Genomic DNA, 18,808 nt, shown 5'->3' with positions numbered 1-18,808 from the left:
GTACAAGTACCTCCAGTGAATTAAAGCACCCACGGTTTCCTATTGTGATGAGAGCGGATGATCTTTTGAAGTGATCAGAATTCGTCACCGTATCTTAGTCGGAAAACCGGCCCAGGAGTAAATTTATTGTTTACAACTTAGCAATGCCCATCAATATATACTGTCCGATACATGTAAGTGGTGTTTTATTATACATAAATTGTTTATCACTTCATATATTAATCTGATAATGGAACCTGAAAATATATGCAATTTTTGTAGATAACATATACATATTATAGTTATTTTCGAATGCATCTATAATTAACATTTATGAAAGAAAAACTAAAGTGAGAGAGAGAGAGAGAGAGAGAGAGAGAGAGATAGAGAGAGAGAGAGAGAGAAACAGACAGACACAGAGTGAGCAAGTAAGTAAGTACATGTAAGTAAAGTTACAACGAGTAATTTCGTCTGCAAAGTCCAGTGTGAATAACAAAATTAAATAGTTTCAGACCGAGTTTGAAAATAGTCTTTTCTGGAAATGAATACAAGTATCACAAACAGCAGTGTGGACACCAGGTATTACTACGCCTCAGAAGTGGCCAGGAACCTTCGCAAGGCTTTCCTGAAAGCGTGGAAAGATGAATTTACCAAAAAGTAATTTTATTGTATTTTTTATGTATATTTTTATATCTATATATATATATGTATATATACTTGTTTTTTTTTTTTCTTTTAATTCATACGCCTTTTATTATGGTTAATATTCGAAATTCAATATACATATTTTAATCGAAGTTGCATGTCATTGGATTAAATATGCATTATGCTATAATGTATGGATTCAATATCAAGCAGCCAGGGGTAATTGTACCTACATTTGTATGTATGTTTATGATGCTAATAGTAAATAAATATAATGGATGTTATCGATGTCAATCAACTAAGACTATTTTACCTTTCTACATGCATGAAGCTACAAATATGTATGGATTCGATATTACATGTAATCAACTAAGATTATTTCACTTATCTGCATTTGTATATAACTTCAGAAAAGACTGCGAGGAGCCCATCGATCGACAGAATATGTACGTCTTTCTGCTGGTTCCTGCTGTAAGTACTCGTGACGTCATTGTCCTTCATTATGATATCAAAAGAAACATAAACTCGATAGACTAGACATAAAAATGTTATTTCTATAGAGACGAAACAGATAATATGCGATAGCAAATGTAGCTAAACACTATGTACAAGCTTACAAATACGAAATTAACCCACTGTCCTCTCTTCTTACAGGTTTTGGTGGTCGCTGTTTTATTCCTATCAAAACTAGAAATCATTCAAAGGATATTACACGGAAAAAATGTAACGAGGAAGTAGGTTAAAGATATTTGCCTTATACTCCTCAAACGACTTGTTTTCTTTCTGTTTTGTTGGGGGTGGTAAATTGTAATTACCGTGCCCGTCCGTCCGTCTGTCTGTGCGTCTGAGTGTCTCTCTGTCCGAAGATATGTTTTTATCAGAACCAGTACAACAAAATAGTACATCTCCATATCTCTGATTTAAAATATGCACTTGCTTTTTTCATATCATAAAAATATGCACTTGCTATTTTCATATTTTCATATCATGCAGGACGGGAAAAAAAATTTTAAAACAGTTTTCCCAACTTTTTAAGACTACGTGTACAGCAATTCAAATATCCAAATAGGACTATAATATACGAGTTTAGGAGGGGTTACATTTAATTAGCATGTCTAACTATCTGTCTATCCATTCACCACTCTATCTATCAACCTGTAAAGAAATTATAACATGTCTATTCATTCACAACTCTATCTATCAACCTGTATAGAAATTATAACATATACATGCAATTTATATAATAAATCAAAATTGTTTGGCAAAGAAAATATCAATAGAGATGTATTTAAGAGTATGCGGATTTTATTTATGGTTCACGTTTTGTTACTTACAGACCTAAGGAAGCGTTCGGTTCGGACCGCTTTTCGTTTGCCGCTACATTCGGTGCGCTGACCTTTCTGTGTTTTGAGATAGCCGTCAAAAGGCGCTATGTTATACGTACCGCTAACAACGGCCCATTCAGCGTTCAAAGTAAAATCATTGGTTTTATCTAAAACTTGTAATTATTTAAGTAAACATTGAACTTCTATTTTATAAAAGTCTGGCCATATATATATATATATATATATATATATATATATATATATATATATATATATATATATATATATATATATATATATATATATATATATATACATGTATATATATATATATATATATATATATATACACACACACACACACACACACACACACGTTATGTACCCCTGTTAAATAAGTTGATTAACATAGAACGAGTGAGAAAATGTAGGACCGAAGAGAGAGAGAGAGAGAGAGAGAGAGAGAGAGAGAGAGAGAGAGAGAGAGAGAGAGATTTTTTATACATCATTTCTTTATTCTTACAGTACTGGGAGCCGTTGTTTCTATCATCGTTTACTCCATGGATTATTTCCCTTTACTGGTCGCTCTGGCGGATAAGACATCGGTGGGGGATTTATTAGGGACACTTTACATTTGGACAATGACGTCACTGTACATCATCCAAAGACTTGGGTGTTACGGGGATGAGGTAAACCCTCTTTTTACTGATTCGTTTCGTCAAATGTTAATGTTGAGTGTTTGTACCATGTATTCATTTTTTAAACTTCAAGGAGTAAGGGGTCTAAAGATGAGAAGGGGTCGTTTTTTAATGTTCTCACGAGCTATAAATAGACATATTTATGCCAGCAAAACCTTGTACGACAGGATTAAAAACAAGGAAGAAAAAAACTCTTATTAAAAAAAATCGAATGATTAATAAACTTGATCTTATAATAATACGAAAACATTGACTGCTGTTGAGTTGATTGCAAGGTTTAGTGACCCTGATTGTAAGGTTTTTGTACTTAGTAACCCTTAATGTCAAGGTCAACGATAACGACTTGTGGAGTTGAAGGTCATAGATGTATATAATTGATCGTTTTAAACTAGTGCAGTTTGTTCACAATCTAAAAATAGAAATTTTACATGCAGACGTTTTTTTAAAAATATTTTTTGTTTTAATTTTCATCAGGGAAAGCGGATGGGGTTATTCATACAAAATATCCCCATCTTCATGTGTATGGTGTTTTTGTGCGTGAGTTTTCCCGCCAGGCTGATCCGGTCAGTTCGTAAGCTGATGGCGCGAGTTGTGGGGTCATTTGTGGAATTCTCGGCCCAGGAGATCGACAGAATCAAAGAGACGCCCCAGGGTCGATACGTACAGGGTCTGCTTAGGAAGAAATTGTCCTCAAGGAACCAATCGTAATAAAAAAAGGATATTTAAAACTAACACTAGCCAAAAAAGGCCCCAACATTTTAAAATTTCATGTACTCAACTTATATAGTTTTCAGATCAAATCTGTTAAAGACGTGTGTCGTAATTTTTTAGGTTTAAAAACTCTCATTTAAGAATGAGAGTTAATCTGGAAAAAAAAATCAAGACTGTTTGAAAAAATTGTATGCTAAATTTAATTAAAATTTGAAATTTTTTTTACTTTAAATATCTATCAAAGAAGTAGAATAAGTATTAATTTTTATAAAATGTCTTTTGGGAAAAACATTCCAAAATATTTAAGTTATTCATTCACAATTTTTCTCAGTAAGTTATTCAAACTGCGACAATGTTAAAATTACTTGCGCAAAAATATTAAGACAGCTAAAATTATCAAGAATACCTTTTCTATACTTCTATCTACAGTTGTATATTTCAAAATTGATTTAAATTTGACAAAATACCAGTAGTCTTTTAAAATTAGTCTACAACAATCGTATGCTTCATTTTGCAGCAAGAGCGAGCCTGACAACGTTTTTCATGAATTCCTGAAAGAATATCTTCAGAAAGTTAAGGCTCAACTCACTTACAAAAAAATCCCAGGTATGGAAAATGAGCATCTTGCTAGGGCACTGAATTTGACCCCTTTTCGCTACAATATTAAAACTACTTTCACCAATGATCAAATATATAAATTGACTTTATGCTCACTTGAAAAAAAAAAAAGCTGCGGTTAACCCCTTGACTAGTCAAATTCAACCAGTTTTGGTTACTAGTACGTCATACCTTAGACTGATGCCGCTGGATGATAAATAATAATTATTAAAGTATGTCAATGTGATCAATATATATCAGAGTAAATATCTTCAAGTTGAGGTTCGTAAACTAGTTATAGTTAAGAATTGTCTTACTCTTGATCCATCAATATAACTATTTGAAGTTTTCACAGTATACTATACATATACAATTATATACATGCTAATGAACTATCTTATTATCCTACTGCAAGACTTCCGGTACTCTCTCCGAATGATGTGCGTGGTGGTCGTCGGGATTCTTCTCATCTACATGGTAAGGTCGCCCACAAGGTCATCAATAGATACTAGTATAATTTTATATTTTTAAATTAATTTGTATATAGTCTGTCTCAAGTTCTGATTTTCTTAAGTTTTTAACCATTTTCTAACAAACGTATACAGTCCTTTCCTATACGGAGATTTATAGTGGAAAACCTGACATATATTTCATACGGAGGTCAGTAGAAACACCTCGCATAGTTTTTCAACGTTATCATTCGTGTACTTTCTTGTCGCTTGCAATAAGCAGAATCCCCGTATAGACTTTTAATTTTTACCGTTTATTGAATCCTGATCATGACAAGCTAGAGGGAGCATTTCAAAGAATACATTTTGGAATTTTTTCATTCTTTTGAACTCCGAGATTAATTGTATTAATGAAGATTAAATGATTAAAAAATGTGCTGCATAAATATTTTGGGACGGAGTATATGCTTTACCGATCTATATAGATAGTAAGGCCGTCCACTTGGTCAGTAGCTAACCAAAGCTTTATCAAAGTAAGCTAGCCTTTCTGGAAATGCGGAAACGAGCGAATACTAGTTCTATAATATTTTGTCATATCAAAGTTGTTTTGTTCATATCAAAGTTATACTATTCATATAAAAGTTGTACTGTTCATATCAAAGCTGTACTGTTCATATCAAAGTTGTACTGTTCATATTAAAGCTTTACTGTTCATATCAAAGTTGTTCTGTTCATATCAAAGTCGTACTGTTCATATCAAAGTTGTACTGTTCATATCGAAGTTGTAATGTTCATATCAAAGTTTTACCGTTCATATCAAATTTGTACTGTTCATATTTAAGTTGTACTGTTCATATCAAAGTCGTACTGTTCATTTCAAATTTGTACCGTTCATATCAAAGTTGTTCTGTTCATATCATAGTTGTACTGTGAATAGAGATTCAAACCGCCGGGGACAACTATTTTTTTTAACTCGATTTAAACATTTTATAAATAAACGAATTATGAATTAAATTTAGAGGCGTATTTTTGATTTTGTTTTATAAAGAATTGTAATATATTATTTTGAATACATTATGTAACTTTTAGTTAAAGCAATATAAGCTGCAATTTTCATGCTGAATTTTTTTTTTACGAAAATGTTATTTCCTACTAAATTGACAAAAAATCGAAATTCTGACGAAATTAATGATTCTTTAAATTTTATTTATAATAAGAGTTTAAGTTATATGCACACTTATCCTACTAGCAGGTTTTTGCAGCAAAACAAAATTCTAAAAAAACACAGCTCATTTTGTTTTAATTGTTTTCAATTTTAAACAGTATGAAGCCGTAATTTTCCTAGTTGTTTTTTTTTTATGTTTTGCAATATAAGCTATTGTAAACGTAACTATATACCGTGATTTTATTTTCAGATATCGGCCGAAGTTCTTTTAGTACTGGTTCCACTCCTCTCTAACATATTATCCCAAATCTGGAAGACGATCGCACTAATTGACGAAATCAAGGAAGCTGAGAGCATCAGCACAAACTTCACCGTCACCGTTCTGTTTGTAACCTGGGACGTCGCGACAGCCATTCAGGGTAGATATCAAACGATATCTGTGATATCAAATCAGTTGTTATTTATGTTGTAAAGTCCGTATTGTTTGGTTTCAAATTCAATGATAAAAAGCATTAGGTGGCTGTATATTTTAATATCAATGCCTGTGTACTGCAGGTATAAATCTACTTTTGTTATACTGAAAAGTAGCTTACCACCATGCGGGTTATTATCATATACTGATATAACTGTGATATCTGGTACCAAAATTATCATATACTGATATAACTGTGATATCTGGTACCAAAATCATCATATACTGATATAACTGTGATATCTGGTACCAAAATTATCATATACTGATATAACTGTGATATCTGGTACCAAATTTATCATATAGTGATATAACTGTAATATATATCTGGTACCAAAATTATCATATACTGATTAACTGTGATATCTGGTACCAAAATTATCACATAGTGATACAACTGTGATATCCGGTACCAAAATTACTATATACTGGTATAACTGCGATATCTTGTACCAAAATTATCATAGACTGGTATAACTGCGATATCTTGTACCAAAATTAACCATTATTTACTGTGTATTCAATTAATGAAATCAATGATACCATGCAATTAAATGATATAATATATATCTTGACCACTAGTAATAACTTCTTTTTTTTATCGAAACTCTACCGGAAACATAGGAAAGTTTGCGATTGTATAAACATTTTGTTCTATTCTTTTCTCAGTCTGTTCCATCCTGTCCGTCTCTCTAGGCTTTTGTATAGGACTTATGAACATCATCCACACTTTGACCTCATACAGGTAGTACAAAAGAAAAAAAAATCCTTCTAAATCAGTGTGATATCGTGGTACGGTTTTGTTCATTATTACAATTCGTTGTCCGACTTCAGTTTAGCAAAAACTGTCTATAGATGTTTAAAATTTCGTTCTGATATTAAATTGTATTTGAATTTTCGACATTTTAAGTGAAGGTTTTTGACTGTTTTCATGTTTAAATCTATTCTCTTTTTGTTCGATGTAATACATATCTTCACATGCGGATAGTACTCCATCGATGCGTTGATACAAGTAGGTTATTCTTTGTAGCAATATATTACTTATGATGCATATCTTGATTACAGACAGTATTTGATGGAGCTATACCGGGGAGACAATTCGCACATTCCCAAACGCGAAGATCAAAACAACACAGGCATTTTGGTAAAAACAAAAATATTAAAGGAGTTTTACTTCTATTGAGTTCATAATAATTATTATCTTAGATATACATGGATCGGTTTATCATAATGCATAACGGCATTTCATTGATATCTTATTTAAAACTGTATATATTTTTAGGTTGGTAGCATGCGGTTTGCAGGGTACCAGATAGGATTCATAATTTTTGGTAATTTTAGTATTATTCTCAAAGCTTAATTAAACAAATCCTAGACGAAACGGTCAGAAAAAAATAAGAAACAACTATATATCAAATTTGATACCTCTGTAATACTGAACTTTGAAAATTTCAGCGTACATGATGCAGATTACGCTTTTGTTTCTTTCTTCCTTCGGAATATCCTTGGTGTTCATCATAATAAAGTACAAACGTGAGGGCCCATTTATCGCCATCTTGAAAAAGATATGGTACGTATGCTCAAACCCGCTGACAGTTTTTTGATGGACGACTCATCGACTTTCATTTCTTAAATCCATCTCTGTGGAAAGCAAAAAAGAATTTGATTTAAAAGTTTAATTTTCTATTTTTTCTTGTATGCATATTTAAAAGTTGATATATTATTTTTGTTATACTTTCATGTTAAATACTGAAATCTGATTGGTTAAGACGCAGTTAATAATATTTACTATTACCCTCAGCGTTAGCAACGCACTTGGCAACGGGTAACATTAAAAAATGTTACATGCGCGAAAATTATGCGCGTACGGTTCGCTGTAGAATTCACGTTATTCCTATATAAAAGCAGTAAAATTTTCTTAAAAATTTTAAAAAAGACATTCAGTATAACAAAATAAATAGTGCCTGTTTGGGAGGATAACAGTTGAAATTGACACCCCTCGAAAACCATTGTCAACCTCCGCTTCGCGTCGGTTGACAATGGTTTTCTCGGGGTGTCAATTTCAACTGTTACCCTCCCAAACAGGCACTATTTATATAGTAATGTTTAAACACCTAAACGAGAGGTCATAAAGGGCGAAGGATAAAGTTCGTATGTGTAGGTCAAGGTCACGTTACTATAATTCAAGGATATTTCTTTTATATTTCGGGACAAGGTAACAGTCCAATCAGTCCGACTAGGATTATGTTAGAGGTTACGGGACTACAAAACCAGGGATTGGTTTATGTTCATATTTAACCATAAACAAAGCTTTATTTTGTCAAAGGTCATACATGTACGTTAGTACATTACAAGACTTAGTACATATGTATCATGACTTACTCGTATTAAGTTAAACACTAGTTAATAAAAAAAAATTATATAAATTGTATCAAAACTTTGGCCGTCAATCCTAATAGTACTCTCTGAATAAATAACACCCTGCTGTTACATAGTAATTTTGTCACTGTATACAGGGTAATTTTCGCCCAGTATAATTTTCGCCCTTTTATACACTTACACAGTTTCTTCCTGTCTTGAAATCGCCCAGACACAATTTTGTTATAAAAGATATAATTACATGTATATTGAAACCAAGGAATTCGATCAGTCTTAAATTCGCCCGACGACTGTGAGGGCAAATGGGGCGAAAATAAAACGGAGCGAATATTTCCACGTATACAGTATGTTAACGGAACACTTTCGGTTTTCAGGCCTATGATCGTATTCTCGTTCCTGGTCCGGATTCTACAGATCCTGACAGCCAGATTCGTCTTCCTGCAGAATAGGGGCAGAGTTATGGCCATACAAAACAAGTCAGTTCTTTTTTATGCGACATTCATAATAAATTAATGTTCCATAGTCTATTTTTTTTCAATTCAAACAAGGCTACCATCTACTCCTTAATGTGCATTTTATTGGAAAAGGCTAGTTACCACCTAGTGTATTCTGCTATGTAGAACGAGCTTACCATCTTTTTCTAAGTTTACTCTTCATTATAACAGACAAGGCTACCATTTGTTCCTGTACTTTACGTTTATCCTGGACATCATTATCGGGTCCATGCGATGTCCCTACCGCCTCCTGAAGGCCGTCACCCTGGGGGCACTGACCCTGGCCAGACTGGACCACAGCTCTCTGTCCCGGGAGTTCGAGACTCTGGATACAGGTATAAACAACAGAACCAACAATAAATACACTTCGACAGAGAAATCAATTAACATGCAGCCTTGTTTTTAAACATTTTGACATAATTTCTTCTTTAACTTTTTTAAAATCAGTTGACATGCAAAAAGAAACATTGATAACAAATAGCAGGAATTATATCAAGTTTTTGATCCATTTTTACTCTTCAACCAAAGTATACAATACATCTTAACTTTGAATGAACGTTCCCTGTTATCAATATTAATGCCAGCAAACTTCTTGAAGCTCAAAGGTCATTAAATACATAGTTATTTGATAATCTGTTAATAACTAGTAGGTTTTCTTTTGTTTTTGTTTTATTTTTTTTGCTTTAAAAAGGTTTTCGAGCTTATGTGGGATTTCTTCATTTTGAAAATGTGACGTCACATCCGGTTCTGTTAACTTTTGTGCGTCTGCTCCTTGCCAGACCCAGTGGATTCGAACCAAAATGGAGAAAAATGAAATTGAGCTTAAAAGCATCCGTTGCTCAGGGAGAAGTTCATATTGCAGAACTTGGTGAGAAAGGCTCATATATTACAAATGCATTTTACAATGTTTACAAAGTATACTGCAACAACCCTAATTTGCTGAATCAGAGAATGTTATTCAAATTATCTCCAAGATCATTTACCCTGGAAAAATAAATTATTGATCCCCATCAAAAAATTCAAAGATCTTTTTTTTTTCAGGAAATGCATTCTGGAAGGACAACCAAATGTCAAAGAAGGCCTTAGCTAGACACCGCTGGCATCTGGTCTACACGCTAATGAAAAACCCCCAGTTACAATTTCTCCGAAGGACTACCAATGATTGGCTAGAAGACTAACATTTAACAAGCAGTACCTGTTCTTTCTTGTGTAGTGCAAGACTTTGTCATGCACAATTATCATAATTATACAACATGTGTGAATATTTTGATATCCAATAATGAAAATGACGTTTTCTAGACATGTACAAGTCTTTTACAATTTCATTATGGTGTGAAGGCATGTTCTATAAGAATGTCCTTTCTAAATCGTCTTGGCAAGAGGACTAGTGTCTATAGGGTACGACAACAAACAAGTGCAAGCATTTCAAATTTCTTGATAGGAATTATTTTGATGAGAATACATTTAGTAAAATGTTTTATAGATGTACTAATAGTTACCTTCAGGCACACTGGGCTATTTTACAAGCTCTTGTTAGAGCATCATTTGATATTTACAGAAACGCTCTTTATCTGCGTTTAAATTAGGTAAGGTTTGTCCGTGAGGTAAATTCTCAAAGGGAAATAACTCGGAAAATTTATGAACAATGGATACATTGGAACCATTCTCTTGCAAGAAGGTTAGTTACGCAAGCGAAGGAAGCATAGCGGAAACACAATTCTGAAAAGGAAATGGGATTGAACGCACGAAGTGCTATACATAATTATTTGTGAAGCTACTGCAATAGATTTTTAAATTCATTTCATGTACATAACTTGAATCATGTTCACTGTTTGTTCATAGATTGCAATTGTATATAAACCATTAGCACTAACCAACAAAGAGATTCTTCTAACAACCAAAAAACGTTACAAATAAAATAATATCCTCAAAATCCAATGGTTTTTTACTACTGGTGTATATGGTTTCTTTGATCATGGATCCACACAACACACGTGATACATGAATCTCAAGCTGCTGTATTTTAATAGAATGATTACAAAGACACTAATTTTTGTGAGTCCCAAATAAAAGAATTATCAACAGTGTTCTTGTAATAATATTATTTTAATAACTTTATTTTCATATTTACATACAAATGATGTTTTCCAAGAAGTATATTTTTTCTTTAATACAGTGCTTACATTGTAGTTCTAAGGTCTATTGGTAGATTCAAAATTATTTGTGTAATTTTCCTTTCAAGTTAACAACGTGGAACAGAGTTTGGTGAAATTTTTCGCTAAAACTTCCAATTTAAAAAAAATAAAGATCAGATTTAAATGCACCTATTTCATGAATCACACTCAGCATTGTTATCTTGGGATATCTGGTGATATCTACAGACATTTTATGATATTTATCTAGACTGTTTATTTTCTGTCTTCTTCTGAATCGTCTTCTTCTGCATAAGGATATTCTGCATAAGGATCTTCTTCTCTCTCTTGATATCTGTGGATATCTGCTGATATCTAGTGTTTATTTTCGGTCTTCTTCCGAATCATCTCCTTCATCTGTGTTAGGATCTTCTTCTCTCTCTTGGACCTCTCCTCATGGTTGAAGTTGGCCAGGGCTCGCTTTTCATCAGCACTATAAATCTGGTTCTCCTTTCTCAAACGAACGGCTTCCATTCGACGATGTCTGAAATAAGTCAATGAAAGCAAGTGTGTTAATTCATGAAATTATTACAAAATGGAAATCTTGAGAAACTGAACTGAAAATAGCCAAACATAATTTGGCCTATTCTTAATTTGTGGGGTCAATTGTGGTTTTTTTGTGTCTTTGAGTCAAACAAAATATCTGGTATATTAACAATGTGTGGTGAGAGAAGCATATGTTTATTAGTTTATAAAATCCATTTCATTGTAATACAGTATACATGTACATGTTTTAAGAGAGAGAGAGAGACAGATATGTTTATCAACATACCTGCTTCCACTCATGACGTAGCCCGATTGCTCAAATCCATCGATTTCCTCACTGGTCAGACCGATTTCTCCTCTTCGTGGGATTCTCTTACCCTCTGCGATGTAGGCAGCCATAGCTGCACCTTCACCAGGCAACAATGCTTTACCATAGCTGTAAAGAGAAAGTAAATATTTAACACAGTACTGTTGTCAACAGAATGAAAATACTGGACATATTTGTAAAGAGAAAGTAGACATTAAATGACTTAATATACACATATGTGCGTGAGAAATGTACACGTAAAATAAAACAAAACTTTCTTAGAAGTTTTTTAAAATTAGATTCTCATGTTTTACATAATGTTTGTGTGTGAGAGAAATTCAAAAGAATAAATAGCTTTTATCTCTGTAAACAATACAATTTGAAGAGAATGATCGTTGTTAATGCATGTATATATGCAGTACTCACTCCATCCTGTTGACCGTGTTCTCGGGTTGATATGGCTGAGGACCAACTTCTTCATCCTCATCCTCTGATCTGTGAACTACAGGAAATACAGGGCATCTCATTACATTAAATATCTCTACAATGTAACAGTTCTTTACAACCCATAACAAATACTCGTGACTCTCTCTCTCTCTCTCTCTGAAATCCCAAGTCACATTTTCTCTCTCCCCCCCTCTCTCTCTGAAATCCCAAGTCACATTTTTTCTCTCCTCTCTCTCTCTCTTAAATCCCATGTCACATTTTCTCTTTCGCTCTCCCTCTCTCTCTCTTAAATCCCAAGTCACATTTTCTCTCCCTCTCCCCTTCCCCTCTGTTTATCTCTCTCTCCTTACCTGTTTTCTCTAGCCACATTGGCTCCTCCTTACCTATCTTCTCTAGCCACATTGGCTCCTCCTTACCTATCTTCTCTAGCCACATTGGCTCCTCCTCCTTTTCCTCTGTTTATCTCTCTCTCCTTACCTGTCTTCTCTAGCCACATTGGCTCCTCCTTCTCTTTTTATCTCTCTCTCTTTACCTGTTTTCTCTAGCCACATTGGCTCCTCCTCCTTTTCCTCTGTTTATCTCTCTCCTTACCTGTCTTCTCTAGCCACATTGGCTCCCCTTCCCCTCTGTTTATCTCTCTCTCCTTACCTGTTTTCTCTAGCCACGTTGGCTCCTCCTTACCTATCTTCTCTAGCCACATTGGCTCCTCCTCCTTTTCCTCTGTTTATCTCTCTCTCCTTACCTGTCTTCTCTACCCACATTGGCTCCTCCTTCTCTTTTTATCTCTCTCTCTCTCTTTACCTGTCTTCTCTAGCCACATTGGCTCCCCTTCCCCTCTGTTTATCTCTCTCTCCTTACCTGTCTTCTCTAGCCTCATTGGCTCCTCCTCCTCCTCCTTCTCTCCCCTTCCCCTCTGTTTATCTCTCTCTCCTTACCTGTCTTCTCTAACCACATTGGCTCCTTCTCCTCCTCCTCCCTCTCCCCTCTGTTTATCTCTCTCTCCTTACCTGTCTTCTCTAACCACATTGGCTCCTCCTCCTTCTCCGATTCGCTAGCACTGGACTCTGTCTCCTTCTTCTTCTTTTTCTTGGATTTCTTTTTCTTGTTCTTTTTGCTGTAAATAGTTGAAAAATGTACAATATATTTGGTAAACAAAAGTCAATCTTTCACATCACACATTAACAATAAAAGTAGAAACCCAACAACAAAATTGTCCCACCTTTTAGAGCTTTTCTTCTTGTGCTTTCTCTCCTTTTTCTTTTTCTTCTTGCTTCTTTTTCTTTTTGCCCCTGTCAATATAGAAACCAATTAATGTTGACTTTTTATCTTCACAAAATAGAAAGAAATATTAGTATATTATTTACTAACCAACCAACAAAATGTGAAACAATGTTACACTAAATGAATAATTTTACAGTTCAAAACAAAAACTATCCGTGAATAATGCATGCATAGTTTTGAAGTCCTAGTAAAAGAACTTAAAAGTCCTTACCAGAAGAGGAGTCGCTATTCTCTGCCGAGTTCCCACTGTCTGACTCTGAACTGTAAGGAGAAACAAACAAAGCATAGGTAAGGCAGACATAGATAACACAAACATAGGTATACATGTACATTGTATTTATAGCATGAGCACTTAATAATTTTTTTAGAGAGAAAACAACACATAAATCACTTCCCATATATATAAGAAATTGTCCTATATAAGTGTATTTGAATGTTTGATATAAACAAATTGAAGATATTATCTATTATACACGGTAATTGACTCATCTAATGAAACCAACATACAAATAATTAGAAAATTTTCTCATAATTATGATCTGGGAGTAAGCTTTCACCCAGAATTTTACGTGATTCCCATGAAACTTGGTGGTAAGGAGAATCCGCCTGTAATAATATATGCAAACGGGTAAAATACCAGCTAGCTAGGGAACTTAGTGTCACAGCAGTTTTTGGTGTTGACTTACTCTGTGAGGGTCGCGTGTGAGGGGGAGTGTCCCCAGCACTCTGGTATACCCATCTCCCCTATCCTCTCCCTCTCCTCTCTACGTCTAAACAGAAATACAAGTTTCATTGTCAGAACACTTTAATGATTATATATATATATTCATTCATCTATGACAATATTATTTCACTTTAAAATATACATCATGTATGATGTATGCAAATCTAATAGATGCAATATGCAAGATCTTATTTTTATTACATGTACATATTCTTTAATATCAAAATGTATATAAAATCTTAGAACTAGTGAATTAAATAATCTATGTCTTTCATGGAATAGTGTACATGCACATCAAAATCATTAAAACTTATTCAAATAAAATCAAATACGTTAAAAAGAATAGTTTAAAAGGTGAAGGGAATTAGCAATCAACTCGGGTTACCTGATCAAAGTTTGAAAACAATGGTCTGACAGCTTACCTCAAGCTGTTTTTATTTTTTGCACTTTTACTTGCCTTTGGAAAGCTATCAAAGTATTTTTCTATCTGCAGAATTCATTCATGCATTATCTCCCCAAATTTCAAAGGACAAGTGATAAGCATAATAAGATTATTCCATTATATTACTAAGTATTATCACTGTAACCCACCTGTCAAAGAAGTCTGGGAGCATGCCGTTGTTCCCCCTGTTGTAGCGCCCCCCTCCTCCATGACCCTGGAAGTGACCAGACCTGCCACCACCCCTGCCACTGTTACCATCATCCCTGTTACCAAACCTCATCGATGTGACTCTGTCATCATGGCCATAGGTGTCGCCTCCTCTATCACGCCTGTAGGACGACGAATCAGGCAGGGGAGACCGTGATCTGTATCGTTTGGGTAAATTAGCTGACTTCCTGTCCGAGTGCATCCTGCCATTAGATTTTCTGTCTCTGAAGGGAGATCTTGATCTCGAAGATCGTTTGTCAAACGATCTTGACCTGCTTCGGCTATCTGAACTCGACCCTGAGCGGGAATCAGACGACCTTGAGTGATTATGCCGGCCTCTATCATATGACCTTGATCTTGATCTGGCGGAGGTATTTTTCTGACTTTTTGATTTCTTTTTCTGTTGTCTTTCGTCAGATCTTGACCGCCTTGACTTTTTTCTGTCAGGAGAGCTACTGTCTGAATCATCTGACGAGTCGGAGGAATTTGAAGGTTTTCTTCTTCTTCTACTGTCACCTGGACTGGAACTGTACCTTCCCATAATGTGCGTAAAAGGCTTACAGGTATATCTAATAAAAATAATTTTTCATGCATGATAAGTAATTCATAAATAAGAAAATAAATTTTGAAAACTCTTATTAATTTTTAAAACCTCTCAATTTCTTCAACATTGAGAATAGAAGAATTCAGAATCTAACACTGAGTGTGTTCAATTGTGTAAACATCAACATGTTTACATTAAATCTGATTGTGAGAGTAAGACAAGGTTGTGCATGTTGTTGGGGCAGTCTCAAAGTAAGATAGTCAATCTCAAAAGTAAAATTATTAAAGATTTTTTTAATCTGAGTCGGTAAGAAATCCATTAAGTTAACAGACACAGGTAAGTAACCTGGAACAAAATGAAATCTGCTCAAGAGTCCCACAGGCTGTACAGTTATCAGGGAATCTTGTAAACGCATTTTTAAAGCTTCATTCTGAAGTCAAAACCTAGCCTCAAAGGTCAAAACTATACATTTATATAATTTGATAGGGATCTCCCTACTACCTTGTCTTAGATCTAGCAATGAGGACTATGAAGTCTAAAATTTTGAGCTTAAATTCAAGATCTTTCTAAATATGCACCACTAGGGCCCTCTGAAGATAAAAAAGTTATGAATTTTACTACTAATTGTTGACCTATGGTCTTGACAAACGCCCCTTTGATTCATGAAGTAAAGTTAACAAAAGATGCCTCAAATCAGAGACAGAAATAACAGAGATTGGCAATTGATCGAAATCTCGTGAAATCCCGCGGTCCCCATTGTAAAGTGTTCCCAGTTTAAATCAGTATATCTTTCTAATAAACAATTATATTGAAATATAACAGCTAAAACCTATTACCAAAACCTATTACCAAAACATTCAAAATATTATATTTTCATGATTTTATGTCATATAAACAATATTAAAAGAGGAGTTTTAGGAGGTAGTTGGCTACCCATCGTCCGAGATTTCACCGATGTTTTATAGCTGGCCAATATATTTTCTATATATTAATCTCATTTTTCGTTTAAAAAATGTCTAAAACCTATGCACACTTTTCATTAAAACAATATACTTTTGGTTTATTAATAAGATCATGCATTATCTCAGTTTATTAAAATGTAGTTCTCAAAGTAAGGTTGGTCTCGCACCATAATTTTAACAACAAAACACACTAATGGCAGAGTTGCCAATCTCTGTTAATATTTATGTCTCTGCTCAAACAAAAAATATCCATTGGACCCCCTGAGAAAAATTCCTGATCCACGAATAACGTCATAGGAAGAGCAAATTAATAGATATATTTTAATTTTTTCCTATTGATTGGTATCAGATCAAAAGGGGTAAAGGAGTTAGAGTTGGGTAATATTTTTCTCTAAAAATAGTATATAAACATGTGGTAAGGAATTTTGCACACGTAGTATTGTGTGGCATAAACAGTGATGCATTAAAATATTTGATGTCATGAATTATAGAGAGAATACAGGGCATAATATTCCTTGCATGCCTGTCCTGTAAAAGAACCCACTACCAATAGAAAATTGACTGCTTTTATTCCAAAATCTAATTGAAAAATTCCCAAAATATGTTTCGTATTGTTTTATAAAAGAAAGGATGCTGTTTTTGATGCTAAACTGAGTGACACATCCTTATATATGTCAATTAAAATATCAGAGTGTTCTGTTACTTATAATTTACCATGATTAAAGCATTAATTTAATTAGTAAACGCGTAATAGCGAGCGCAGCGAGGCGGCACGAAGCGCCGCTCGCGTAGCGAGCTCCATAGACAACGTGTACGAACGGAGGAAATTTGAGTTGAAATCTGCACATTGTTCAAAGAAAATTTTATGAGGCCACGTGAAAACATTCTACTATCCCAGTGATCCTTTGCGGTGCATAGCAACATGGTGGAACAGAAAGTGTTTCTACGGAAAATTCTTACCTCTACATCGCATACATCATTTTCATTTAAAAATTAAAAAAAATCCTTCTAAAAACATTACAGTAAACAACACATAAGCTTACGTAAAAAAAAATGAACTTTTGCTGACATATGACGTCATTTCCTTCTCCGAATTTGTCCGACAATTTACGAAAACTGTCGAGCGCAAAAGAATGTTAACTATGACGTCACAAAGATCTCGCGTTTTAATTTCCCGCGATACATTTAGAGGTGGATCAAGCATATGTACTGGATCATGTAGGAAGTACTCAGTATCAGTGTTAACGGTGACTCTTTGGCTGATTAGTTTTGTTTTGATGATTTTTTTTTTGCTTAGTAAATACACATGCAAGTTCCATGCTAAATTTATTGTCATATTGATCCAATCATATACTAGTATGCATACGTTAGGTAGGTGACAAAAAATTATTAAGAAAGAAAAGTCTAATCATTATTAGATCTACGTGCAGCCACGTCATTTTGTAATGAATAGATAAATGAAAAGAATTAAACTGTTAAAATATCTACCGGTACATGTATTTGTTTTATAGTTGCATATGTGGTCAAATAATATTGGATATCACACACTAAGAAAGGGGTGAGGGCACATGTCTACAACGCTTATATAGCGTACAAAAATTAAAAAGATTTAAAACAAAATTAATGTCACTGAGGAAAATAATTAAAACACGGGTTACAACAAGGAACAAAATGAGAAATAACAGACAAAATTTATTTTTACTGATTTTAATGATCATTATTAAAAGGTAAAGAAAAGATAAAACATAATTGTATCTACATAAAAAAAACGGCGTTGTGTTTATCAAAATATTTTAATACAATGTAAGTCTGTATTAACATTTTATTAATGCTCAGTGGAAGTTTGTTTAAGTGTATAAGACTAGGAAGGGGCCATTGGAATAAAAGTTTGATAATTTCGGGTTTCTTGCGGTAGTAAAAGTTTTCGAGACAAAGCCAAAGTTTTTTGGTCAGGGCAAGTCCACGGGTTGCATCTAACAATGATGACAGATGCGTGGTTCCTTCTGCGCTCGCCCCAACGGTCACACCGTAAAACATATTATGCAAATGAAAATCAAGAAAACTGTATAGGATTTTCGTTTTTTGCTAAATTGCATTGAGCCATATATGTTAAATTTTTTCTCAAAACAGCAATATTTCGACAAAAAATTCCCAATTGAAAGGGTACAGGACCCTGTACCAAAAAGGGTCAATTAAGCTCTGAAATAATTTACGACTACCAGTTAACTTACTATGAATTTACGTTTTCGTTTCACTGATGTACGCAGGTAGGAAACATTTCTTGCCTACTAAAATTAAAGTC

At 34.0% G+C, this 18,808-nt stretch overlaps 2 protein-coding genes and 1 long non-coding RNA gene across 4 annotated transcripts; 1 reads left to right on the top strand and 2 right to left on the bottom strand.

Annotated features, from left to right (window-relative positions):
* The first annotated feature begins 18 nt into the window (after positions 1–18).
* LOC105348109 (receptor for retinol uptake stra6) lies at positions 19–10,972 on the top strand. The gene is made up of 18 exons (XM_011457415.4): positions 19–173; positions 486–636; positions 1,035–1,095; positions 1,279–1,358; positions 1,961–2,097; positions 2,475–2,638; positions 3,122–3,351; positions 3,876–3,964; positions 4,371–4,432; positions 5,820–5,988; positions 6,711–6,786; positions 7,107–7,185; positions 7,324–7,372; positions 7,497–7,611; positions 8,795–8,896; positions 9,086–9,249; positions 9,606–9,782; positions 9,956–10,972. Exons 2-18 carry the CDS (start codon positions 521–523, stop codon positions 10,090–10,092), a joined length of 2,007 nt encoding a protein of 668 aa, XP_011455717.4. The 5' UTR covers positions 19–173; positions 486–520; the 3' UTR covers positions 10,093–10,972.
* Positions 10,973–11,010: 38 nt separating this feature from the next.
* LOC105348120 (NKAP family protein CG6066) lies at positions 11,011–18,808 on the bottom strand. 2 transcript variants are annotated; one of them, XM_066068211.1, is made up of 9 exons: positions 18,738–18,808; positions 14,943–15,569; positions 14,314–14,397; positions 13,839–13,888; positions 13,566–13,635; positions 13,282–13,460; positions 12,326–12,401; positions 11,879–12,028; positions 11,011–11,590 (listed from the first exon to the last, which is right to left on the bottom strand). In XM_066068211.1, exons 2-9 carry the CDS (start codon positions 15,539–15,541, stop codon positions 11,422–11,424), a joined length of 1,377 nt encoding a protein of 458 aa, XP_065924283.1. In that variant the 5' UTR covers positions 15,542–15,569; positions 18,738–18,808; the 3' UTR covers positions 11,011–11,421. The 2 variants fall into 2 exon arrangements, with proteins under 2 accessions (XP_065924283.1, XP_065924284.1); XM_066068212.1 differs by having other exon boundaries at positions 13,354–13,460.
* LOC136270525 (uncharacterized) lies at positions 12,498–13,177 on the bottom strand. Its single transcript, XR_010708271.1, has 2 exons — positions 12,763–13,177; positions 12,498–12,696 (listed from the first exon to the last, which is right to left on the bottom strand). It is a non-coding gene; the product is annotated as an uncharacterized lncRNA (long non-coding RNA).

Source organism: Magallana gigas, chromosome 8, assembly GCF_963853765.1.
Source record: "Magallana gigas chromosome 8, xbMagGiga1.1, whole genome shotgun sequence".
Classification (NCBI taxonomy): domain Eukaryota; kingdom Metazoa; phylum Mollusca; class Bivalvia; order Ostreida; family Ostreidae; genus Magallana; species Magallana gigas.
Note: the sequence above shows the minus strand (reverse complement) of the source record. Positions and strands in the feature narration are given on the sequence as shown.

What these genes read in the sequence shown, in the direction of transcription:
- LOC105348120 (XM_066068211.1), bottom strand. Translation starts at nt 15,541, where the DNA reads ATGGGAAGGTACAGTTCCAGTCCAGGTGACAGTAGAAGAAGAAGAAAA. An exon ending in CTCCCAGACTTCTTTGACAG is followed by an intron (nt 14,398 to 14,942) that starts GTGGGTTACAGT and finishes ATTTCTGTTTAG; the next exon opens with ACGTAGAGAGGAGAGGGAGA. An exon ending in TACGTCATGAGTGGAAGCAG is followed by an intron (nt 11,591 to 11,878) that starts GTATGTTGATAA and finishes GACTTATTTCAG; the next exon opens with ACATCGTCGAATGGAAGCCG.
- LOC105348109 (XM_011457415.4), top strand. Translation starts at nt 521, where the DNA reads ATGAATACAAGTATCACAAACAGCAGTGTGGACACCAGGTATTACTAC. An exon ending in CACACTTTGACCTCATACAG is followed by an intron (nt 6,787 to 7,106) that starts GTAGTACAAAAG and finishes TCTTGATTACAG; the next exon opens with ACAGTATTTGATGGAGCTAT. An exon ending in AGTTCATATTGCAGAACTTG is followed by an intron (nt 9,783 to 9,955) that starts GTGAGAAAGGCT and finishes TTTTTTTTTCAG; the next exon opens with GAAATGCATTCTGGAAGGAC.